Below are 26,872 nucleotides of genomic sequence, written 5' to 3' on the forward strand. Positions count from 1 at the left end.
GTCTACTGTATTATATTTTAAAATGCAATCTATTCCAGTGATTACAAAGCTGCATTTTCAGCATCATTACTCCAGTCTTCAGTCACATGATCCTTCAGAAATCATTCTAATATGCTGATTTGGTGCTCAAAAAAACATTAACTTCTTTGATTAATAGAAAGGTCAGAAGAACTGAATAGTTTTGAAATTGAAATCTTTTGTAACATTCTAATACTTACTTCAATTTAATGCATCCTTGCTAAAATAAAAATGATTAATTTCTTCCATTTTCCTTGAAATGTAACAAACTTTTGAAATGTAGTGTATATGCGCGTGTGTGTGTGTGTCCTGTATGTATAAAACATATATAGGGCACACAATTGACCAAAATCTTCATGTTCATGATATTTAATGTTATTTTGTCACATTATGAAGCGGCAGTGCTGCACATTGAATTAGCATGGCATATTACCGCGTCACTAAATGTCCTCTATTGTTTTAATGGTAGCAGAATTTGTCGACCTCAGACATCATTTCACAGGTTTCTGCTGCAGAAATGGAAAAGGGTTGGCCCAGTGACTCCAACTTTGTTACAAGCTAATGGAAACATTGCGTTCTATTTTACGGCCGCGGCCACTGTGCATTCAACCTTACTGGTCTCTGAGAGTCCAACCTGGGAACACAACTAGTTCACACTAAATCAGTGGATGTGGTTCAGACCCGTGGGCATTGTCATGCAGTCACAATGCATGGCCAACCTTGGGCTAGTTAGCATACAGGCCAGCTAGCATTTAAAGGTCATTTGAGTGGTCACAGCGTTGTTATAAAGGAAAGTGGCTCCATTCAACTATCAAATGAGATTCTACACCTTTCATACAGATCGTGTTTTACTACACCAACAATTCTAGAGTTCCCAAACATTTGTCATATAATGCGAAAGCAAAGCCGTCAAATGTCTCTTGCTGGAAAATAAATAAATATTAAAATATCACGGAGGTAAAGTTACACTAGTTGACAAGAGAAGGGAATACACTGACAGTTCAAAGGCATGTTCTGGTAGAGGGATATTTCATCGCCTGTGTGTCAGCAACTAAAGCTTTGAGGAAACGACTGAATGTAGTGACTGTATTATCCCATGGAAGCAGGTTCCCTGGCTGGATTCCCATTTATGTGCGCAAGTAAAACTGCTTTTTAACCTCAGACATGGCTGTGGATTCAGCTCTGATAAATGGCAGACCAGTAGAATTTGTTTTGTCTGGGTGGTACAACATACGGAGAGCTCGTGATATAGGTGTATATAAAAATAGCAAGGGTGTCAAATGAATATAATATGTGTAGCATTGCAGTATATGAACCAAGATACAAGTGCACTATTGGAGGGTGTATTCGTAAAATGATCAAGTGTTAATGCAAATAGAATATTTTTTCACATTTTTTGCAACCATAAGTAAGACTAGTGTAAACAAGTGTATCTATTACAATAATGTTTTTCCAAACCATTTTAAAATGGTCTTTTAAATAAATCAAATGGCTCTTTCAATTTAATCATTGATTAATCTCAATTAAATATAAACAAATTAAGCCAAGCATTTAACATGTTCAACATGCTGAAAAATTTTTTCTCTCTTGATGTGTAAATATTAAAATGAATATTATCATTAAGTGAGAGGTTAAGCATTTACAGCAACAGGCAGACAGAAAAATATACAAAACTTTTTTCTGTTACAGGCTTTTCATAAGTTTGTCATATTTATGCAATACAAGTGTGTATAAAGTGTATTATAGGGTGTGAGAAAAAGTATTATTCTATTTAATATCCATTTCACATGGTTTTTTGCTCTCTGAAAGGTTTGTTATATCTGTTTATTACTTGGCATGAAGGGTATCTGGACCCCTTTAAAATCCCAGGTGAACCTGAAATCCTTTATTCATTATATATCTGATAGGGGTTGGGGGGGGGGGGGGGGGCATCTGGGCATCTGCCAAAAAGCTTCCCTACGCTTTTCCCTCAACAGCATGCCAGTCACTTCATACAGGATGACAAATTACCCTCCATGCGCCTTCAGACTGCGTGGCCTCCCCATCACAGCCACCTCCAGATGGACTCAATTAAACTATTAGCCAATGAGTAGGGCCAGATGACTCCATTAGGAAACATTTTGGGCTTAAACAAACAGAGTAAATCAAATGCATTCCTCAAATACCAACAAAACCTGCCAATGCCAAGACAGCACTGCATCATACTTACATAAACTACTTACATTTTTTGGTGAAATATTTTGCAGACTATATGGAATGGCGTAACATTCATACTAATGATGTTTTAATCCGAAACTGTAAGCATTGAAACATTTCAAACTATAGTCTGCTTATTAAATTAATCAAGAGCTCACTCAAGAGACAAGAGAGAAAAACTGCAATTGATTCCAGATAGATCATCACACTGAAAATGGAACATCAAGTCTAGAGCACTGCATTGTGGGATACAGTACTCCATGCAGTGTTCTCAAATTGTATACTGTGAATTTTAGCAAATGTATAAAATCATCTGAATATTCCATTTACATGGAAAATGTGCTGCTTACCATGTAAATTAAATATACAGCATACAATTTGCTTTCAAAAGCAGTAGATAGTGGGCAATTCCAAGCATGCCTTTGGAATTTTTGGCATACCGGTTTGTGCGAGCATAACATGCATCTGTAGTATCCTGACAGCGAGGTTTTCAAGTAGACAAGAGGGCCCTCTGTGGTAGAGGAGAACAATAATTTAGAGTGAAATACGTGGAGATGGGAATCTGGAGTGGCTCTCTGCACTCTCTCCCGGGCCCCGTTTATCTGTCATCACCTTAGCTGTCCCATATATTCAGGCACAGAGTCAATGCAATTCACTGACACCATCATTCACTTCATGGCTCTCTAGTCCCAACTGCCTGTGAGAATCAACCTCAGTAACACGGCTTTAATTTATATGACACGAAAGATGGGATAAACACCAAACTAAGACTATAAACTCACTTGATCTATTTGAACAGAAGATGGTGGAAAGGTGTAGAGGCATTTTATTATCTCTGCAAGCAGTAATTACTAAACAAAAGGTATTTTGGGGTGAATTATACTACAGAATATTAAAGGTCAATGGGATGAGCTATTGACCCCCAATCTGCAGTTACATGTCTGAGACAGGAGAATATACAGCTTTGAGTTTATCACAAGGGTCTCCTACTACAATCTAGCAATAAACGGGAAAGTATCAGAAGTGAGTAATAGTGATGTGTAAAACAATGCTTTTATCAGCAGTAAGTTAACATGGGTACTGATGATCATCTTCAACTGAGCTTAAACGATTATAACACTAAATAACATCCACAAATACTATAGACAGCATTACCCACTTCAATCCAGTAAAGATGCTTGTAGACTATCTCTAGAATCAAGACAAATCTGTATAAGTACAATATAGACAATTTCCTTGAAGCAAGCGGTGTTAAAGGGATAGTTCACCCAAAAATGTAATTTCTGTTATTATTTACTCACTCTAATTTTGTTCCAAACTCGCATTACTTACTTTACTATGTGTAAGATACAAAAAGAATTTCAGAGGACTGCACTAATCACTTTTTATCCACGCTATTAAAATGAATGGTGAGACAAAAATGGCACAAATGCACCACAACAGTATCATAAAAACAGCCTAAAATATATTAGAAGTCATTTGAATTATAAGAGTAAGCTTTGTGTGATGAACAGACCAATAGTCAATATGAACTGAAAGTCTTGAAATTCGCTTTAAACACTTTGGCACGTTAACATTATTGGAGGTAAAGATTGTCAGAGAATAACAAAGTAAAATTCATGCTGTGCCTCATACAAAGTCACACTTATCGTATGACTTCAGATATCTGCAGGAGGTGTGTGGACTACTTGTATGATACTTATATGGTGAGTTTATGTCCTTGAAAGCTCCAGTCCCAATTTAATTGTAATTTACCAATAAATTATGAAGATTACTGTTTTTGTGTCTCCCTCCCCTGGCTCCCAAATCACATAAACCCTCATCAGGCAAATACAGACAACCTGCAACAAGGTCTCCCTGCTGTGCATTTTTTTCTACTCTCTGTGACAATGAGATACAGTGGCACCAATGTAAGCGTCCCTCGACAATGCATCACAGCTGTGCAACTGTCCCACTTTCAGTTGTCACCAATTCTGCCAACCGTTTTTCCTCCCTTCACTACTGGCCCATCTCAAATGTTTTTGTTTTTCATTTAATGACCCTTTTTTTAACAATACGTAGTTCTTAGAAAGCATCAGAAACGAGGGGCCAAACTGTATATCAATATCTAAGAGAACATCTGTCTTCCGGATATCAAATGCTCTACTCTTCTAGATGACTTCACCTTCACGGTCAGATAATTCCCACCTCTGGAGAGTTGCAAAAACACCTCTAAACTGTAGTGTTGAATTAATAATAAAGCATTTGCTTTGAGTTTTTTTTTTTCTTTAAATTGTATTGGTACTCAATTACACCTCAATTTGGATTCCTCATCCATCTCGAACTTAAGAATGAAGGCGAGTCAACAGTAGTTTGACCTTTTAAAGAGAAATGCTGGGTTAGAAAGATGAAGATCTGAGAGTTTATTGGTGTCTATTCTTTGTTCAGACACACATTCGGAACATTGTGAGGGGCAGTTAGAAAGCGTGATGCCAGAGAAGCAGGGGAGGCTTTGTGATGAGCACACTACCAGCCTGTAGAGACTGTGTGCTTGTCATATTCAAGCTGAGCAGAGGCAGAGCAGTGCTTCACAGCCCCTTCACAGCAAGGCTGCAGAAACTTGTGCCCAACCCATAATAATCACTGACATTCCCTGCACGCCAGCTTCCCTTCTTTTCTTCTCTGGCTCCCTGAAACTGCCAATTTGCCTCAAACGAGCCAAACTTAATCCCATCACTCCCAGGCTCCTGTCTCCACCACTGTCTAACTGGCTGCGGCCACAAGAAGAACAAAAGGAGAGAGGCAACAAACAGAAAGGCCTTAACCTTCTAACTTCCGCCCTCTGGATCGTTCTGTCAAATAACAGCACCTCTCGGCCCTCTTTGTTGTCCCAATCCTCCTGTCATTTCCTTGTAATTGTGCTCAATGGAGCTTGAGATCTACTCTCCCGTGTCTCCTCGCTTCCCTAAGCCTTCTCATTCTCTCCGCCTTGTGCCTGAGAACGCTGCCTTTCTGCAGACGCTTGACACAAATAAGTGCATTGCACTTAACCAGAGGAACTCCAGCTCAACTTGCCGGTCATCGTGGCTAGGCCTTTTTTTTTATGTGCTATCACCTGTCTCCACAACCTCCTTTTACCTCTCCACCTTCAGACTCCATCCATCATCCTGTCTTTTTCTAAACTGGGACAGCCAGTCACCCCAGTGCTTAACCCCTTTTTCCCTCCCTTTCTTTCTGTGCTCTAGGAATCCATCTTTCCTCTGCACCTGCGTATCATGTCCTTTCCAATGTAGACCGCTGGTCTTTAGCGGATTGGCTCGGGAAGACCAGGCCCACTGACCCTTGTATGGAGGACGTCACAGCTGTCCCTCTATCCCAGCGTGCCACCCACCTCTCTGTGACAAGCGTCCCTGTTTCCCCATCCATCACTTTCTCATCCTCGCTTACATTTGTGCTCTCTCATCACAGACCCCAACCGAATGGTACTGCTCCACTTCCCTGGCTCTCCTGATAAAGCCTCACTGCATGTCCCATTTCGTGGCTCACTCTTTTGCAATTTCTCCTCCTATGCCACCTGAAAAGCTCGATGAAGGTTCTCCACCCTTCCTAGCCCCCTACCAGAGCTTGTATTCTCTATGTCATAGCTGCAAGAGCTCCACCGACAGTAAGAGCTGCACATTACTGAGGGCTGATGGGATCCTGACACTAAGACAATAGGACCATTTTCAGAGGCTCAATTAAATCGCTGGTGACAGCACGAATTTGAGGGCATAGCTGCTGCGCGCCACTTGACTCCATTCATTAGTACAAGATGGTACCAAGCAAGTCTTGTTTTATATGTGTATATTTATAGCTAAATAACCAGCTGGTGAACAGAATCCTGTGAAGACGCTCAGGGCTTTGTGATCTTGTCAAATAGAATCTGAGACACAAAGAGATGACAAGCGCTTGGGGACTTTGCATGTTGTTTCAGAAGGAGACAAAAATAACTGCTGAACAGAACACTACTATGGGGGACTTCAATTGTTGAAACTCATCCAGTCTGCATCGAGTCTTGGAAAAAAGAGTTGTTGCACTTTAGCTTGAAGTGGTATGTTTTTCGTGGAAAGACATGTAGGCCTTATGAGCAACAATTGTGGTAATGTGCACCAACTATAACTACTATAAAATTAAGTTGAAATGGATGTTTTTTCCACTAAAGTGTTGGCGCTCAGGGCAAGTCGATAAAAGAGTGTGTGTAAAAAAAAAAAAAGGCGCTCCCTCTAAAAAGCCGTGTGATAAGTGGTGAGAGGCCCTTGGCAAGGGTGGAGGGTCGCATTGATTTAGCTTGAGCATTGCAGAGCAATTCAGCTGACTCACTTCACTGGAGGTTAACGAAAGAAGAGATGCTAGGGACGTGTACAATTAGATCCTCGGTAAATGGCCTGCCAATTGTCAGACTAATTAAAAATGGCTAATTATAATGCGTGTTACTTCAAATAATCACTCAGCTATAAAGTCGTGGCTGTCAGGTGTAAACAAGGCGTGTGACTGCAGTGGGAAGAAAATCAATGGACATCTGTTCATTTATCTCAGGCAGGAGACCAAATTGAAAAATGGATTGCCACAAATCTGCATTGTGATAAAGGTGCAATACATCGCAACACCTGCTTAGGAGGCGATAATGGGCATTTCGACGGCTGGCCTCAAGGCCCTGTGGATTGCCAATAAAGGATCAAATTGCAATCTTTCGCTGGCCCGTGGAGTGAGAGCTGGAGGAATTTGTAGGTATAGACAAGGCGGGCCAGACAGGATGTCTTCAATCATGGAGTGAAATTCTTCTGTGTGCTGAACAGGGTGTTCATTATGGAACTCTAATGAGTGAAAATTAGACAATAAATCTATTCCATTGGCTCCTCGGCTCTGGAGTCCCAAACCTAATGATATTGCATTTCAGCCTTTTAACAATGGGCCAGTCCACATGTCCCCTGACAGTTTCCTGAAGATTGCTCTGAATTCAGACCACACAGATGGCCCGCTGAGCACTGATTGGTGATCTCCGAATGATCCGCATCGGAAGACTCTGTGATTGGATGGCTAAAATTGACAACCTCAGAAGCTAATTCTGAGAGACTGGTCCTATTGCATTTTTGTTAACTGAAAAAAGACTTTCATCTGTAGTTATGGCCTTTCACCTTCAGCCTTTTGAGCACATTGTATTCAATATCAAAATCTATGTAAAGCTAAGAATCAATCTGACCTTAAAATACAGATGATACACTCTAAAAAGTGATCAGTTGACTTAAACATTTTTTAGGAATGTTGCCTTAAAATTATTAATAAAATAAACTTTGTGCGTAATTTGCTTTAAAAAAAGTGGATTTCACTTAACTTGATTTCCTCAAATTCTGCATGACGTTTATTAACTTAAAAAAAGTGAGAGAACCCATTGCCTTAAAATGATCAAGTTAAGTCAACTGATCACTCTTTACAGTGAAGTGTACAATAGGGCTAAAGGCATTTCCAGGTTAAAATGTTCCTTGAATGTTATTTTCTTCTAAATAAAACTACATGGCAACAAAATCTGAACTTCCTTAACCACCTGTAGTGCTAAAACAAATTGTTGTACAATGTTGATCCATTCTGACTTCTGTCCCAAAGTTATTTAACTTAAAATTTGAACCAAGGATCATACATGGGTGCAGTCTACTTTCTTGGGACAATATTATGGAAAAAATCATCAAAAATACAGACTTGTTTATAAATTATTGTAAATTTGCACATTTCATATTCTCAGCAAGTACCCTCAAACCAAGATTTCTCATTTCCCACAATTTCTCAGTAATCCTGACCTTCGGGCCTGTGTGGTTTTGCAGTGTCAGAGGAAGAGAGCCGCAGAGAGGCAAGACGAGAGAGAGAAGCAAAAGAGTTAAATTATATAGTGAGAGCGATTAGCCCTGCGTGTGTAATAGATCAAGACCCTCACACCAGAGCAGAATCCATCTTCTGTAGGGGATCAACCTAACACCTTCCCTCTGCCCACCTCCGAAACACACACCAATGCAGCACATCAGCACTATCGGTTTCCTAAAAATCTCACAATTTAACATTTCTAATGCTCAGTCATTCAATTGTGCTACTTCCACATGATTTTTACATTTAGGCCATTGCTTTTCCCTTTTTTATTTATTTATCTATGTGTGTGTGTGTGTGTGTGTGTGTGTGTGTGTGTGTGTGTGTGTGTGTGTGTGTGTAATAAATTAATGCAATTTATCATGTCACATTTTCTGCACATACATTCTGTAAAAAAGGGATTTTCCTACTATTTGAACAGTTCAAACTTCAAATACAACCTTCATGAGTCAGCAATCAGTGTAGCCTACCTGCTACAACCAGGAAATGAGCCTCACACAATTATATCTGCCACAATTATTTATTTTTATCTGCCAATAAAATAATATTTAGTTCAATATACAGCTATTTAAAGCCAATCAGAACATGTTTAAAAATTCAGATTATATTTATTCTAATCTTTATTTTCTATAAAGGTGTTTTTGTTTAAAACAATGTTATTGCTTCTTACTTAAAGCGTTTAGGCCTGGTTGGGACATGTTGAGAAAGACGACAGGAAATTATGAGGACAAGGGGAGGAACAGGATTCGAACATACAAAACATACACTATTCACACAGTGTACGAATTGTATAAGGTTATTTTATCAACATCAGAGTCTGGTAGCCCCTCCCCCTCCACTACGCAAGGAAAGCTGTGACAGTTAAGTGCATGAAGTGTCCAACACTCCGCATTTCATTTTTTTTTGGTCAATTAAGTGAATCATCCAGTTATTTGAAGTGATCTTTTTTTGAATTTTCAGTGTGAACAACTACTTCTACTAAAAAATGGCAGAGAATAGTGTATAAGAATGTGAACTGCGATGCACCTTGGATTTGTATGCTAACAGCTACCCGATCTCTGCCATTTGCAAATTAGCCAAACAAAGCAATACAGTTCAACTTGGGTAAAATAAGTAAAACCACTAAGCAAGCAAAAAGTGGAATGCGAATATTTATGTAGCCGCTAATCGCCCAGATTCGGGCTCTTGATAAGGAAGTGGCAATACGAAGCTTGAATCGCTATCAGTGTGATCCAGCCACAGGAGTGAATTGTGTTCCTGTCAGAAGTTGTTCTCCGAGACACTCGCACAAACAAGCAGACACAGATTAGCAACATTATAAGCTCCATCTGGCAGCAAGCCTCATCTCTCATTTCTCTTGCGGTCTCGCTCACTCTCTGATACTCTGTGGCCATTCATCCTCAGCTAAGCCCAGATAGGTATACGGATGCAGGCCGGCGGGCGGACAGCCCCGCTGGGGTCCTTTGTGTGGTGTGGCTGCTTGGTCCATACACACTCAATGGCGAGCCATGTATTACATGCGACCTGCTTCTCAAATCCAGTGTGGGCAACATACCAGCGCCTCCAATTCAATACAGAATCATGGAAGTAAAGTCACTTCGCCATTGCTGGCCACCATTTGATTTATTATTTTCCATAACTAGACGCCAGCTAACATACACACACACTGCTGTTCAGAACCCACTCTTTATTCCATTCTTGACTTTCCCTCAAAATTTACTCAGTTAAGTACATATTACAGAGCAGAATGTTAAGTGCTATCTTGCTGTACAAAGTGCTCCACACAGCAGTCTCTCTCGCTCTTTCTCTCTCCTGGCCGCCCAATAGTTTTTAAACTCAAGCTGAGAGTGGCAGGCAGGAAGAATTGCAGGAACAGGTGACAACAAGATAATAGCTTCCACTGCCAAGAGTTCATCACACTGCCCTGTCTCGATTTTGCAGGAGTGTGTGTGTGTGTTTGGTGTGATTCATAGAGAAAGAGAGTATGTGTATCTCATTGCGTGTGTATGATTGAGAAAAACTCCCTGACTCTGTTCCAAAACCTAGTAATCTGCCTAGTAGGGGACATTTACAAGCAACACAGACGCATGCCTAATGCAAAAACCGTATCATAAGGATCTTTTTGTTTACTTTTGTACAATTAACAATGTTGGTACTGTATTGCGTCTCCTCTTTAAAAAATGTGTCTTAAAGAGAAACATAAATGGTGTATTTTTAAAAAGAACTAGGCCTACTGTTGTAGACCTAAGACCTAAAATTTAAGACAGCATTGCATGCGTCATATATAAAAGCCACCACAGAATGCACTGAAACAAGCTTGAATTTGAACATTGTCAATTTAACATTTTCATTTATTTTGATTCTTTCTAGAGCCTGACCGATATATCGGCGAGCCGATATTATCGGCCGATATTAGGCATTTTCAGAACTATCGGCATTTATAATGGCCGATAAATGAATATAAAAAAAAATGCGGCGTGCTGTGATTTATGTAAGGGTGGCGCTGCCAATAAAGCACCTAAAAAGCTGTCACAATGAACTGGCAAAAGCAATGATTTGAATACATCAAATATAGCAAGGAGACATTTTAATTGTTTATTAATAACAAGTGTTTACAGTCATTGTGGGCTTGCTAGCGCGCAGCTGAGAAGTCCTGATTATATTGTCTGCTATATTTACTTCTTATTTATTAAATCCAGGCAATTGATTGATTAAACATTGATTAAATGCGTGGCGCGAGCGACACATCTCCAACAGTAAACGGATGGCCCATTCTGCTCTGTAACGGGTGCTTTTCCGCGTCTCGGGTAAACAGCTGTTGCGACTCACGCGAGCAATAACGGCCGCGTCCGGTGTGTAGACAGCGTGTTAAAGCTCATTCTGCCTATAATGCTAAGTTACAACATCAACCAATATTCCAATAATTTATATAATTATAACACTTTATATAGGGCCATTTTGCATTAAGAGTAGGCTAGTTTCACGTTTTGTAGGTACATTTTGCTTACTACTTATTTAAAATAGTATAAAAGTCTGTACATTATGTAATTAAAAATGTTTTCATTATGATATTATACATTTTACTTTAGTAAAAAGATCTAAGTTATTCCTCCACTTGTAGAGATTAGAGGAATTAAGACTAAAAATAGAAGATAATGTCAGTGACACTTTTGATATATTTAGTTGTTTTATATAACGTGATTAAATTAAAAGACAAAGTCGTTAGTGAAGATTATGCAACAGTATTTAGAATATAATATAATATAACATGTGATGCAAACTAGTTTGGTTACAGCTTAAATGTATCATTCTCATTCTATCTTTCCCCCTGCCTCCATTACATATCTTTGTCACACAAGTGTTTGATCACCACATTTGAGTGATCATTGCAAAACGTTTATATATGTATTCTGTTTAAATACTGTGTATTCTATATACAGTACCCATCAAAACTTTGTACACACCAATAGGAAAGTGTGTCCAAACTTTTGACTGGTACTGTACTATAATACTCATAAATAATATTGCTACTGTACACATAAATAATATCGGCCGATATATCGGTATCAGGCTTTTTTTATCTGCATCGGCCCCCAAAAATCCATTTCGGTCGGGCTCTAATTCATTCTGAAAGAAAAACACTATTTATCATGCATCTGATTTTCATACCATCACATTAATTTAAGATCAACATAATCTTTATGAAAGCAAAAATTTGCCGGGTTCATACAGCATTTAACAAATTAACTTTCATGAACTGTCCTTGATTAATCCACTAATAAATGGTCTACTGGAAAGCAGTTTGAAATGTTTTTTTTTAATTTTTTATAAAGACTGCACTCACAAAGAGTAGCTGATTAATATTTTCCAGGCTGGCCATAAAAAAAAAAAAAAGGAATGGTCACTATAGAATTTTTCATTTTCAGGTCCAGAAAGCCATATTTAAAATTCTATATATTATAGATAGTTTCGTTTTTGTTTTTCCATGACTATGTTAACACTGTTTTATGTGTGCTTTGAATTATTGTGCATACTCTGTTTTTAGCTTAGCGACATGCTAATGCTATTGAAATTTGTCGAGAAGCAAAATAGAGGTAGAACCTGTGCACATGTTATCATCATGCGCTGATATGGCCGACGCATTCAAGACTCTTCTTGTTCTGACGGTCCATTTAAATTAAAATGAATCCATCACATTAGCGAGAATAGGACAATGACCCTCTTTCAGCAGTGGACATAGAGCAGGATTATCAGCCTTATTTATAGACGCAAAAGCAAACACTATCACTGCTTTCCTCTGTTTCTCTCTCACATACACACATATACACACAAAATCAGTGTTGTGAAGTATTCTTTTCACCTGCACTTGATAGAGAACTCATCTTTTGATGATTGAACAGCCATCTAATTTTCATAAGAGGTGGTCAGAGATGATAGGCCTACTTTTGTGTGTGTGTGTGTGTGTGACTTAGGAAAAAATGGGGGGGGGGGGGGGGGGTAGCTATAAACATTAAAAAAGCCCATTAAGAATGTCCTGGAGAAAATTGGTTTTAAAAAAACAAAATAATGGCTCTCATTACTGTAATTGCATAGATTATTCATACGTATAAGCACATGAGAACTTCTCACATAATATAATGATGAAATATATTTTAAATAAAATATATACAGTATGTATAAAATGTCATCTTAACACATTTTAAATCCATTTTTTGAAAACAAGAAAAACAAATATGTATGAAACTTCATGATTTCGTAAATCATGATTTCAATTGTTTGTGAAAATGTCTGTATGCAGATTTCACACACAAATAGTGAGTACGCAAGGTTAGTAAATGAGACCCATTGTCTTAGAATTTATAAACACAGAATCCGAGAATCCTAAATTAATTTGCTAAAACCTGCTAGTGCCACTCAAAAAAGCAGGTTCAAAAAAGACATTTACCCAAGAAGGTGATGATTGAGAAAGTTTGCAGTTTTTTTTTTTTTTTTTTTACTTTTTACAGAAGGCATTGCTTATTTTCACTTAGTTTATAAGTTTATATTGGGTGATATAGTTTATCACCCAAGTTACAGCACATTTTTTTGAGAAATTTCATACATTTGTTGTATTCTTGGACATTAATGAAGCAAAAAAAAAAGTACATCTACAGTAGCCTACCTAAAAACACCTTCTCTCTCTCTCTCTCTCTCTCTCTCTCTCTCTCTCTCTCTCTCTCTCTCTCTCTCTCTCTCTCTCTCTCTCTCTCTCTCTCTCTCTCTCTCTCTCTCTCTCTCTCTCTCTCTCATAAGCCTGATATCACACGTCGCCTGGGGTTCGGCGTATCCATCAACCTCCATCGGCTGACCAGACACGGCTTTGCACAAAACCAGCTAATTCAACCACGGAAAGCACACAAAAAAGAAAGTGTTGCTCTCTAGTACATAAAAGCCGTCCTTCCTAACTCCTGCCAGCCAGTACGCAAACAACGAGAGAGCAGATCTAACCCTGAGAGAGTGTTAGAGTGTCTCACTCTGTGTGAAAACCAAATACACTCTGGGCTATCGCACGAAATAGAGGAGCAATTCGAATTTCCAGTGTTTGAATACAAATACACCACAAAAGCTGTTCAAATCGGACCTGCCTGGAAACTAACAGGCCTAACACACAGTAACAAGAGGAAAGAGACATACATTCAAAAAATGGAGAAAAAACAGATAGTCATAAGAGAGAAGAATTAGATTAGACAAAGCTAATGCACACCAAGGTTTTTTAAACACCTTTTAAAGGATTTGCTAGATAAGCCCGGTCGCTCAAATCGATGGATGAAGGCAGCTTTACTGGAGGCTATGAGGAAGGGAAACATTATTTAAAGGCGGCGGCGAGTGGAATGATGAATATGAAATAGCGTCATATATTTTCACTGCTGCTATCAAAGACAAAGCAAATTTATCATATTGCATTCACTCAAGCCTATCGCAATAATCATATCTGAATAATACCACAACCAAGTCAGACATATGCACAAGCAGGGATGCGGTCGGTGCGGTTAAGTGCTAAATAAGCGTTTTATGGGGAATGTAGTTACTGAGATTCATGGATTACTGCTCTTATGTGAGGTTCAGAAAAAATAAAGGTGACAATTATTATAATCTATATTTTGAACATAAATATGTCATTGTACTGTAATAGCTGACTGAATAGTTAATCTAAATCTGTAAAATCAGTGCAACACATTAAAAGCATATCCTGACAAGCTTAAAGGGATAGTTCACAAATATTTTGTAATTCTCTCATTATTTACTCACCCTCATGCCTTTTCCGATTTCTACAAATAAACACAAACCAAGATTTTTATGAATATAATCCACCTCTGTGAGTTCACATAATGCCGGTTGACGATTGTAAAACCACAACGGCTCATTGGGACTACAACTTCTTCAAGAGCTTGATAAGTAACAATGTCACTCATTTAAATAAACCCCGCCCACGGAATACACAAACAAGGGGCGTGGCCTGATACAGCTGCACTAGAGAAGATGAAGAAGATGACCGGCTTTAGTAGCGTGTTGTTGCCATGTCAAAGAAATACTTTTTTTGTGTGTCATACCGCCTACCGGGGTGGGCGGTATGACCAAAATTCTGTATCAGGGTATGACTAATTTTATTTCACCGTAACGATATATTTCACAATATAGTTATTTATATATGTAGCTATTCTCGAAAAATTGACAAAAGGGGCTTTGTATAATACATAAACCCAAATACTTTACAAATTAAAAGTACTTTTTTCTTTTATATGCTAAATAATTTTTTTTTGGTAAACTATTTTGATAGCTAAATATAGTAAACAAAAAAATTTTTTTGGTAAACTATTTTGATAGATAAATATAGTAAACAAAACACACATCAATTTTTAGATGAACTGCTCCCAACTGATTGATATTAAATACAACTCATAGGTGCAATTAAACTTGAAATAAAGTGTTGCTGAATAATTTTTCAATATCATGTTATTGCTTTACTTCATCAATCAGTTGTTTAGTTACCCTTTAATCAAAAGAAGTTCAGAAGTGTCAAGTTCAGAAGTGAGTAAATATGAACAGCAGCTACTGTTAGTGTTGACTAAATAGTTTAAATTATACACACCTTGTAACTGTGTCATAATTTTACCACAGCCCATCGAACAACCGCGCTCCTCAGTCCGTGTGCACGCGCATCTTTTGCATCAGTAAAATGCGATCAGTTAATTTGAGTGTCAAGTTGTAATCACGTATCGAATCAAAGGAAGATTTTATCAGCTTGTTCAGTGACCAATCGTTTGGAGTTAGAAATATATAACTTGCGCTGCATATTTAGTAATTTTGCCTCAGATACAGGATTATACATTCGCTTTAACAAGCAGGTTGTTCATTACCACGGCAACCGCTTGCGTGTCATGCTGAATGCGATTTTCGTGTTTAAAAAGTAACTATACATAAGAGACGGAAAAATGCAGATAACTATACATTATTTAAGGTTATTTTTATTCGTTACGATATTGATATATGAACTGTTGTTGTCAAGTAAGCTTCATGCTTTACTTTAAGCTTCAAAACCCCTTTGTTTGGCCTTTCAAAGGCAGACAAACTTAGAAAACAGTAGATTCACATTATTTTTAACACTGTTCCTGAACATTATAACCCCAACGTTTATCTGTGTGGCTCATTTTATGGAGGACAGCTTCCAGAAACAATGTTGGCTACGCACAAAAGCTTCTCCTGAAAGACGGATCAATTCCCCCTTTGTTGAGACAACCATTTGTTTATGGATCACAACCTGTATGTTGTATTATTTGTTGTTGAGTGTTCTATTAACAGTTCCAATTATAATTGTTATGTTGTTGCTACAATGTAAACAGAGGGCAAAGCGCTAGCCTGTTAATTAACATTACAGTGTTTAGCTACTGGGCTCTCGCTTTTGAAAGACTGTTAACCAATCCTTAGGAACGTTCCACTCTGAAAGGTTCTGCACGATTGTAAACATTCTCAGGGTCTGAATCGAGCTTGAATTTGCATGGCAAAATTGACTCCATTCTTAATATTTACACCTGAACAGGTTATGGTACGGGGCGAGACATTTCCGGAACACGCTCAAAGCGATTCGCCAATCACAACACACTGGACCAGCTGACCATTCAGAGCACATTTCGTATTTCGGAAGGAGGGGCTTCATCGAAACAGTGTTTGAGACAGACTGGGAAGAGAGTGCAACAATAATATTAAATATTTGCAAAATAATGTGTTTTTTAAACAATCAAGTAGAAAAACATAGTAGAAAACGAAATTAAGACTTATTTAAACTCTTAACTATAAACCATGGCTTCCGGACAACAATTTGAGTTAACTATCCCTTTAATATTGGATATTCTGTAGCAGCGTTTCTCAACTGGTGGGTCATCATGAGTGCTAAATGCAAATAATAAAGTGCTACTAATCATATAGGTGTACATGCAGTAGTTTGAAGGAAAACATTAAAATGCTTACATGGGACAAGAAATGGCGTTCAATGTGCTATGTTGCTGACATCAAAAGCTGTGCACCAAACCAAAAATCTACATTATTTCGGGTGCAAAATCATCCGTCACTGGGTAGCAGCTATCCAAATAAGAAAGATGCCAGCATGACATGCTCCAAAACAAAAGTACAAAAAGCAAAAGAAAATACAGCCTAGGCTGCATTAAATACGGGTTCATTTACAGGTTTGTGCAGAACACAATGCCTTTTGTGTGGTTAATGATTGGCTGTTGAAAGCATTAAACCATCAAAAGTCACATTTAGAAAGCATTTTCGCTGTCATGTTGATATTTGGCATACAAAAGATAATAAATAATCATGATATTTTTGTACGATAAACAATTTTGGTACTGTGTTGGGTCGCCACTTCATGTGGAATGTAAAAGCTGGGTCCTGTAGCAAAACAACATTAAAAATGCTGGGTTGATTCAACCCATGTGTGGGTCAAATATGGACAAACCCAACCGTTGGTTGGTTTCAACGGTTGGGTTTGTCCATAAACATGGGTTGAAAGAACCCAACATTTTTTTTAGAGTGAATATAAAAAAATCATGTTCATGCATAATGACAATAATAGTATACATAATAATAAAAAAGTTTCAGCATTCGAAATAATATTATTATTGCAAAGCTACTGATTTGACAGTATTAGAAGTCTTCGTGTCAGTAGTTCTCGCTCGTGGGCATTGTTAATTGATTTGTGGCCCACATCGCAGCGCAGTGCTCGTTTTCCAGGCAGGAGGTATTTATGGAGATGTGCTTGTGCTGTCAGCTCTCTTAGCCTGTAATATTATTACTCTGATCATCTGATAACTGCTCGCAGCACAGTCAGATCAACGCATGCCGGTAACATGTTCAAGTACTTTGATTATCAGGCAGGAAAGAAGCTAAAATGTGTATGTTTCACTTTAATGTGAAGGACAAGACAAACTGAGCTATGCTGCAGTGATTAAATAATTCATGGATCAGATCATTTTTTATTATTATTTATTAAATAAACAGAAATGAGGTTTCTTTTTACTTCAAATAGAGATAAGAATCTATTTGAAAATCATGCGTTCTGAAAGAGTTGCACATTTAGAACAGAGATACATGGTAAATATTGTGTTAAAAAGTGCACGAGTCATGTATGTTCTTTAAAAAATAAAAACAATACACAACCACTTATGCTCGCCAAGGCTGCATCAAACATACGCAAAACTGTGAAATGTTACAAATTGAAATATTGATTTTCTGTTTTATTATATTTAAAATATAATATATTCTTGTGATGGCAAACCTGCATTTTCTGCATCTATTTCTTAAAGTAGGGGAAATTGAAAACAGTTTTTTTGTGGAAACCATGATACATTTTATTTTATTATCTTCATTCATTCTTTGTTAGAAAGTTTAGAAGAACAGCATTGATTTGATATTACTTTTTTTGTAACGATGCAAACTTTTTAATTCTGATTAATTCTTGCAATTTCTTTCTTTTTAAAAAAAAATCCTTTTGAATGGTAGTGTACATAAAGAGAGAAGTTACATAAAATGAGGTTTAAGTGTCAAAGGTCATCACAAATAGTGGTTTCAATGTAATATCACAGCTTGAATGGTTAGAAAAAGATTTTCACTGTAGTGAACAACTGCATCAAAAAAAATACATTATGTTATCATGAAAATGTGAATTCACATTTGAAATAATATCAACCAAATTTAATTTAAATTGTAATATCTTAAGAATAAAATGTCTTAAATCAAAATGTTAGGCACATGACATCTCCCACTATTGTTGCATAATGATTTTTGAATAATGAAGATCTAGATTGTTCTTTCTGTCCCACAAATGTTTTAGACACAGTCTCACCTCAATTAGACGGTTATCTCAACAGCTCATGTGTGGTATTGAGACATTTACACAAAAAATTTGTTTTTTAATCCTCACTCCATGAACTTTAAGCAGAAATTCAAGAGACAAGTCTCAAAAGCCAAGAGGGCCTATTAAGAGATAATTACTAATTATGCTAATTTTGTAAAGTTGTGCTATTTCTTTCTTTCGGTCATTTTATCGACAGTCCCTCCAGAGGAAGCCGACACCGTGTTAATATCTTTTTTTTCTTTCTCCCCAGCCAAACGCGCTGTGGAGGACGCCGTGTCCTAAACCACAGAATATTTCACGCTTAATCAGGGAAGTGTCTGTGAATTGAAACGCTGCCGTCACACAGGTCTCTGGTTGCCGCTGGTGACGACCTTCATTAACTTCATAGATGCTAGCGGCGTTATACTGGCGTTCACCAAAAAATTCCTTATCACCAGCACACACAAAGAGGAGAGTGTAAAGAAGTAGACTCGGGACAAATATTGTGTTTACATCTGATTAAATGCGTTTCCTTTTCCGGTCCAACCGATTCGGGCTGTCTGAATTATGCCCGAGATAAATCTTCATCCTCAATCAAATCATATCGTACTAACGTGGAAGAGAATTTTTTTTTCTGTATATATAATATAATATAATATAATATATGCTTAAATAGGTTAAAACAGTGTGAATATGTTCTCTTTAATAGCTAGATTAAAGATACCTCGGGTAACACTTTATTTTACAGTGTCCCTTGTTACACGTTACCTGTAGTTACTGTAGTAATAACTATAAACTATGTATAATTACATGCAACGAAGCATAAAACAAACCCTGATCATATAGTTAATTATTATTACTCAGTACTTAAATGTGTAAAAATACTTTAACAGAGACACCTCAAAATAAAGTGTAACCTCACCTCGCATTGCCTTGAATCATAAAACAAGAATCACTGAATTTTGGGCTTGTGTTTCCAGACACAAGCCCAAAATTCAGACAGATGAAGCTCAAAATTTACACAGATCACATAAACACTGAGCAACGCCAACAAAAAGCCAGAGTGACAGCAAGAAAGGCAACATAACTAGTTTCTAAACGGGCCTACAGGGAATATGAGAGCGGTTTGACTCTCCGCTGGCCTCTGACCTTCTGCAGCTCAAGATGTGTGTAATAATCGCTGCACCATGTCTGTCAACATTCACACACATCATTACTAACACACTGTTAGAAATACCAATACATTCGTATATGACGGATGAAATGCTTCAGCCTGTATCACATTTCAGTGAACTAAAAAAAATACAGGATTTCAGATTTCTTTTTCACAGAAAGCAGAAGTAAAATGTAGCAAACTTTGTCAAGCGTTATTACAGAAATTATACTTACACTTTATTTGAAGGTGTCAGTGTTACAGTGTAATTACACATTTAATGCTGAGTAATAAGAATTAACTTCACGTACTTACTATAGGGTTAGGGTTAGTTGCATGCACTTATGCACAATTTACAGTAATTATTATAGTAACTACATGTAACGTGTGTAAGAGCGACACTAAAATAAAGTGTTACTGAATATAACGTGCAAACAGTGTGAGCTGAATGCACTGTTTTCAGGAACTCAATAGTATGTTAATTGCAATTAAATAAAATCGTATTATTGTATACATTTATATCATATCTAGAGTGTTTTTATCCCACTTTAGAAAAGCTCAAGTTCATCTTCATATGTGATGTCTTAATTACTTCCATTGCCTTCGGTTCAAATGTACTGCCGAATGTACTGACACGCATTGTGGTTAACTAAAACATATAATGTGTGGTGTTTACACCAATTATACCATGACATTTCTATTGAAACTTGTATTTCATGTATTTAAACCTTTTAATTAGTACAATGCTTTATTAACTTAAAAATGTCATGTCAAATAACACACATTTAAAATTAGTATTTTAATATGTGCTTTAGTATGTTAGCCAACAAATTAAAATAAGTGTATAAAGCATGACAAAAGATTATTAAAATGATTTAAATTATACTTTAAAGCATTTGACATTATTAAAAAAGTGCACTTTTTAGGGAACAGTCATGGAAGTGTCATTTAAGAACCAAAGTGGCATTTTACATATTTTATATTGTGTTCTATTCTAATTATATTCTATTACATTATATTATATTATATGCAAGTACAGTTTTTTTAAGAACACTCCTAGTGCTTATACAAAACAATTAAGCTCACTTTTTTTCATAAGGGCATCCTTCGCAGAAAGCACACTAAATTAGTAGTAGGGGTTTCTCTACACTCATTCCATAAGAGTCTCAGGAGGTAAATAAATGAGCTGTGGTTAATTGACCCTGGAGTCGACTAACACACACACACACACACACACACACACACACACACACACACCCCTCGATACGAACCACAGCGGGGCAGTCGCACCTTAACAAGTTCAGAGCTAAAAGTAGAGTACTTCTACTACAACAAGGCATCGGCTTCTCTGTATTATTTAAAACCTCACATATGCTGCAGTTGGCGTCTGTCATGTTTGCTGATAAGTTTGAAGTAAGCGGGTCAACAACTTAGCAATTCCTCAACACACACACAGTATGGTACAAATGGATTTGAGTACCAAGTACGTGAGGTTAAAAATAAAGTACGTACTTGATGGCAATGAGAGAAACTGCCCCAGTTTGAAGGATTAATCTCTATTGTTTGCATGTGTGTTACCTCAGTAACCTCTGATAACATTACCGCTACGATACAATGGCGCGCAAACAAAACGACATCAGGAGCGAAATCTTCTTACGTGCGTTTGAATACACATTGGTTTTAATGCACAGGACACTCTGTAATAATCTGAAGCATTTGCTGAGGATTAGATCGTCAAATACCATGTCGATATAATCCCGGGACGTCGCCCTTTTGCCAGGAAAACAATAAAATGAATTGTTTCGGCTTTCAGGAAAATGAGTGTTTATTAGAACGAGAAACCGTATTATGTTTTCATCTCCATTATGAGAGATTAAATGGGAAAAGTTAAAACAATCTGCTGACGTTATCTGGTTTTATGTGATTAATTGTGTCTGAATTCCCCCGAGTAAAGTGTATTATCCCAGTGGAAATGACAATCTTTCATTATAAGGATAACGATGATGAAACACACAAAACAAGTCTGGTGGTCTAAATAATCAACCAGCTAAACCTTCCGCCGCTGACCAGGACGTTTACTTTCTAGCATATTCAATCCTAGCAGATCTTCTCTTCTGTCCAGCTCCATCACTTCCCATTAGCTCAGCTGATAAATTAGCCATTCAAACACACATAAGCGCATGCACACACTCTTACGCTCTCCTCTAATGTTTATATGCAATGCTTAATGTTGTGTGACCAATTCTGCCATTTCCATTATGTAAATATATTTGCCTCAGTGTTACACTACAACTATTGTCTACGTTCCCACGATTGCTCGGGCTATTAATACTCTGGGTTACAGGTCAGACCACAGTTGTCGACAGACATCGGTGTGTGTGTGTGTGTGTGTGTGTGTATTGCTAATGCTACTTCATGGAGCGACTGCACACTGCAGGCCACGAGATTAATTCCAGCACAATGTCCTCGAAAGCAAAACCAGGAACAATTTCTTCATTGCATACAGCCTAATAACTGTTCAATATTTAAATTGTGAAATAATAATGATTTATTTACTACTCCTAATCCTGCTTGATGGTTGTGAGGTTCAAATGCTTCAAATGCACATTTCAAGATCTCGGAAAAGCCATGCAATGCAGATGTGAAAAAACTCAAAGCAAATCCAATGTGCCAGTGAAGTCAAGTCAGGTCACCTTTATTTCTATAGCGCTTTATACAATACCGATTGTTTCAAAGCAGCTTTCAATTGATAAACTGGAAAATTTTGCATTTAGGCTGTTCAGTCAGTTCAGTGTTGAATCAGTTTCATGTAAAGATCATCAATTATTAAATTAGTTCATTTCATCGATACAAATGATGTCACCGTCCTCAGTTCAGTTCTCATAGCGTCAGTACAGTCCGATCAATAATATTGTTAAATATTACAGTGTGTTACAGTGTGACAATATTACGTATCCCCAACTAAGTAAGCCTGAGGCGACAGTGGCAAGGAACCCAAACTCCATCATGTGACAATATGGAGAAATAAACCGTGGGAGAAACCAGGCTCTGTTCTCCTCTTATCTGGCCAATGAACGAAGGCAAAACCTGACCGCGAGAAACGTGTCTGATCAACGGCGCGCTATCAGCCCATCCAGCCCACGACCTGTGCTCCTCTCGGGTCACACGATAAACAGTGTCGGGGTGAAACACACCACGCAAACCTGTCACAGGTGTTTCGGCCATCACACACACACACACACACCTTCATTTATTACCAGTCACCAATGTGAGACGAGAGGCAAGCGGTGATCATTCAATCACATTACGCTGCGCTGGTCTCATTACATTCTGATAAAATTTCAGAGTTGATAACGGAAATAAAGCTAGTGCCACTAATTTCCCTAAAATGCCTGATTTCTATAAAAAATAGAAAATAACTCCAAAATGCTATATTTCTCTCAGTGTTGACAGTGCTCTAAAAAGAGCCATGCTATACATGCAGACTTGAATATTTCCATGGCTAATAGATTTATGCCATACAAATAATTTTACTAGAGTAAATTAATTTAAAATATTCTATACTTCTTTTGTATATTCTAGACTATACTAGAGCTATTAAGAATATAGTAATAATGCCATTGGTCAATTATACAAAACGCCAGTCCTTCAGCAGAGCTATTACCTTAAGGAACTTTTTTATATGATCTGACTATTTAAATAACTTTTGTTGGTGTAAACTAATAAGATGGATTTGGTCATTTTAAATATATATATATATATATATATATATATATATATATATATATATATATATATATTATTTTATTATTATTTATTTATTTATTTATTTTTACTTGAATCAACCCAGGTAATTTAGATTAAAAACTGTATTATTTTTTTACAGTGGAAATGTGCATTTTAGCTATTTCTATTCAATCTGACCTTTTCAAACAACTTTAATTTAGTCATGTATCCTCAAGTAGGCAAGTCGAGTCAGGCATATTAATAATAAATGTAGAAGTTACTACATAAAGTGGATTTTTGGCTACCTGACATAACAGTTTATGGTGTATCTGTAACTGTACATAAACTCTCTTGGTAGCTGAAAATCATTTTATTTACTTCTTCATATATTTTTTTTATGAGAGCTGATGTGCCAAATGTGTAGCTATGATTTTACACACTGTAAACAATTTGAACCCTGAAAATTCAGGTTCCGTTGAATTGCTGCCTAAAATTTCAAGTTAAATCAAATCAAAGCAATACGTGTTGCCAAATATATAACCTACAGTTCACAGCACTTTTACCACTTTGAATTTAATTAATGATGCAGAAAATAAAGTCAAATACTTTTTTTTTTACAGTGATTTAAATATAATTGAAGGTTTAAACTGAAGAATATATTATCAGATAACCTAATAAACTCACTTTATGTGGTAACATATGCATTTATGATTTAATATGAACTGTCTACATTAGGTTACAGCAAAATCATTTTAATAGGTCAGATTGAGTAGAAAGAAATCCTGAAATGTAACAACCACACTTCAGATTTTACAGTGTCTAGGCAGTTATAGCCTAGTTTATATAAATTCGGAAAAACTACTAAAATTCCATTAATGCATCGATCGTCACAAGAGACTGAAAAGGTCAGATAACATTAAAGTCGCAGCGTGTAAATGAGGTCAAATTGTATAGTTGAGGTTACGACAAGGGCAGATATGAGGACTGTAAATACTGACCGAGAATTAAACGGCGAAAGCGAGTGTTTCCTCTCGCGAGCGCGAATCAGTGCGCATCTGGCATATGTTTACACAAACTTGACAGAGGAACGATGCTGATGCGACCGCGCGCATCACACACACACACACACACACACACACACACACACATCCAGACTGCGCAGTTATGCCGAGATGATCGGTACTTAATTCTGCATATTCCAACCGGTGAGCGCGACCTCTCCGTTGTTTCGGCTTTAGGAGGGAAGCGTTTATTTAGAAAACGAATAATGACTGAAAGAAACTTTACCTTTTCGCTTAGACCTTCTCCTCCTCCTCCTCTTGAACTTGCATTTGACTTGGCTGCTGGGGACCGATGCCATGGTGCTCAGATTCTGGAGAACTTGTTCTTCTTGATGTTTCTGAAGTTGTTGCTCTGCTGCGGTTGCGCACGCGAAACGCTCCGGGAATATCAGCTTCGCCCTATTCCTCCTCACACTCTTCTAATAAGCTCTTGATAACGAGCTGAAAGTGACTGTGTTTTGAGCTCAGCGGACGTCGCGTCCTCCTCCCGCGTGAGAGCGCGTCTGGAGCTCCTGCGCCTCTGCGTTTTTTGGCACCAGACACTTTGAATCCAATCATGCAAGACGCGTGTCTATTTGCTGCCGCAGATTCTAATTAGAGCCAATCATGAGAGTCCTCGCGCTCTGACATCACGACCGATGACACACCCCCCCATCCCATGCAGGCGCGCAAACTCAGCCTTCATCTCGGAGTGAGTGATGGCTTGATGCGCGCGGGTGAAAGGAACGACAGGAAGGGTGAGATTTAGCTGGGACAGCAGAAGTTGCAGAAATACAGTATACAGTGTTCGAGCATTAGTGAAAAGGGTTCTGTTTGCTTTTTTCTTATTAAAATGTGCTCATTACATATATAATTAGCATTCACATTTGAGACATTTTCTCTTTTACTTTAAACGTGAGATGCATGGACTCTCCATGTGTGTGTAAACCTGACTTGTGTTATTCTTCCAACTTCATGATGACTATTAATTATTGTGATTAATGTGGTAATAGTGTGCTAGTGTTAATGGTATAATGTATGTGATAGTGATAATATTTTGTATGAAAGTTACTATAAAGTGGCACTGAGAAAGTATAGATTTCTCATAGTCTGTAAAGGGTAAAATCATTGACTTAAAGGAGTGTTGCGTACCGGATAAAATGATAAATACAGAAATTCAACTGGAAATCTGGGATTCACGATTTTTTTGATTTACTATACACTGTAAAAAATAGATGCTGCCTTAAATGTGTGAGTAAAATATCAACTTAAATTAGAGACTGACTTAAAAAAGTAGTTGAATTTTGTATAACTTGTAAAAAAGTTGAAAATCGCTCAACTTATTTTGGTGAGTTAAAGTGATTGAGTGATGGAGTGTGTAGCTTTTTCTTTCTTAAAGAATAGGAAGACACATCATTGGCCATATTCCAAATTGATGCACCTCTTGATGGAAATAAATGTTGTGATTATATTTCCAACAAGAGGTGCATACATTTTTGGTGAAGATCTTGTATTGAGAATGCAAGAGTACAGCTCTCTGTAAAGTCTCCTCCAGCACAAAGACTTTCAATGAATTTAAGATCTGGACTCAGAGGAGCTGATTCATGTGTGGAAATGATTCTTCATGCTCCTCACAACCATTCTTTCATAGTTTGAGCCTGATGAATCTTGACACTGTAATCCTGGCATATGACCATGATAATAATCACTGCAATAATAATCCAATCATAGACTCTTTAGCATTTGCCTATTAAAATCTGAACATCTACCCTTGTTTTCTTTTTAGGCCAGGCAGTGTTTATCTGGTGAAAATTACCAAGTTTGGTCATACTGGAACAACTAAGTGATCTTATTCTATGTAGTTTTAGAAATGTTCCAGTGGAAAGTGCACCATGGACTATCATTAAGTGAATCACTTTAGGTAAACATTGTCTTTGTTTTTACAAGCAGATATTTTTTGTGTGTAATTGACCACATTAAATGAGACCTTTACATTTGTAAGTTTTTATGTTCCTCCTCTTTATAACTTTTAAAACATTATAATTTAATAAATTTGTATAGTTTTACCAGAAAATATCACTAGGCTACTTTTCAAACTTGCATAGATAAGCATACAACTTGTCGAATAGATCCCACAGCCCTTTTGTCAGAGAATATTCTTTAGGCTACTTTGACATTTATGAAAAAAATTAAATAAATAATTGGCAGAAGTGAAAGTGAAACTTTCAAAAATGTTGCATCAGAATATTAATGCTATGGGAAGCTTATACAAATCTTACAGTTTTTTTTTACAATCGCTATGACCATTTTTTCAATACTTTTAACAAATTTCCTAAACTCTTAACGCACCAACTCACCTACAACACACAATTGGCAAAACAGTTAATTTCATGCTCAAAATCACACATTGTAAACTAAACTCCAACACTAATTTTCAAAATACAATAATACACTTGCAACAATACACGATGTCTACCAAAACACTGCAAACAAGTC

The 26,872-nt window shown here is 37.2% G+C and overlaps 1 protein-coding gene across 1 annotated transcript in view; it reads right to left on the bottom strand.

The window, feature by feature from the left end:
• The window catches only part of adarb2 (adenosine deaminase RNA specific B2 (inactive)), a 223,360-nt gene extending 198,440 nt beyond the window's left edge, over positions 1-24,920 (bottom strand). Inside the window, exon 1 of the mRNA XM_077244108.1 lies at positions 24,624-24,920. Within this exon, the coding sequence (XP_077100223.1) occupies positions 24,624-24,696 (73 nt within the window). The 5' untranslated portion in view covers positions 24,697-24,920. The remainder of the gene's footprint in view (positions 1-24,623) is intronic.
• Positions 24,921-26,872: the final 1,952 nt, after the last annotated feature.

The sequence above is a fragment of the Siphateles boraxobius genome, unplaced genomic scaffold, assembly GCF_051911475.1.
Source record: "Siphateles boraxobius isolate OS27281-9 unplaced genomic scaffold, OSU_SipBor_1 26, whole genome shotgun sequence".
Classification (NCBI taxonomy): Eukaryota; Metazoa; Chordata; class Actinopteri; order Cypriniformes; family Leuciscidae; genus Siphateles; species Siphateles boraxobius.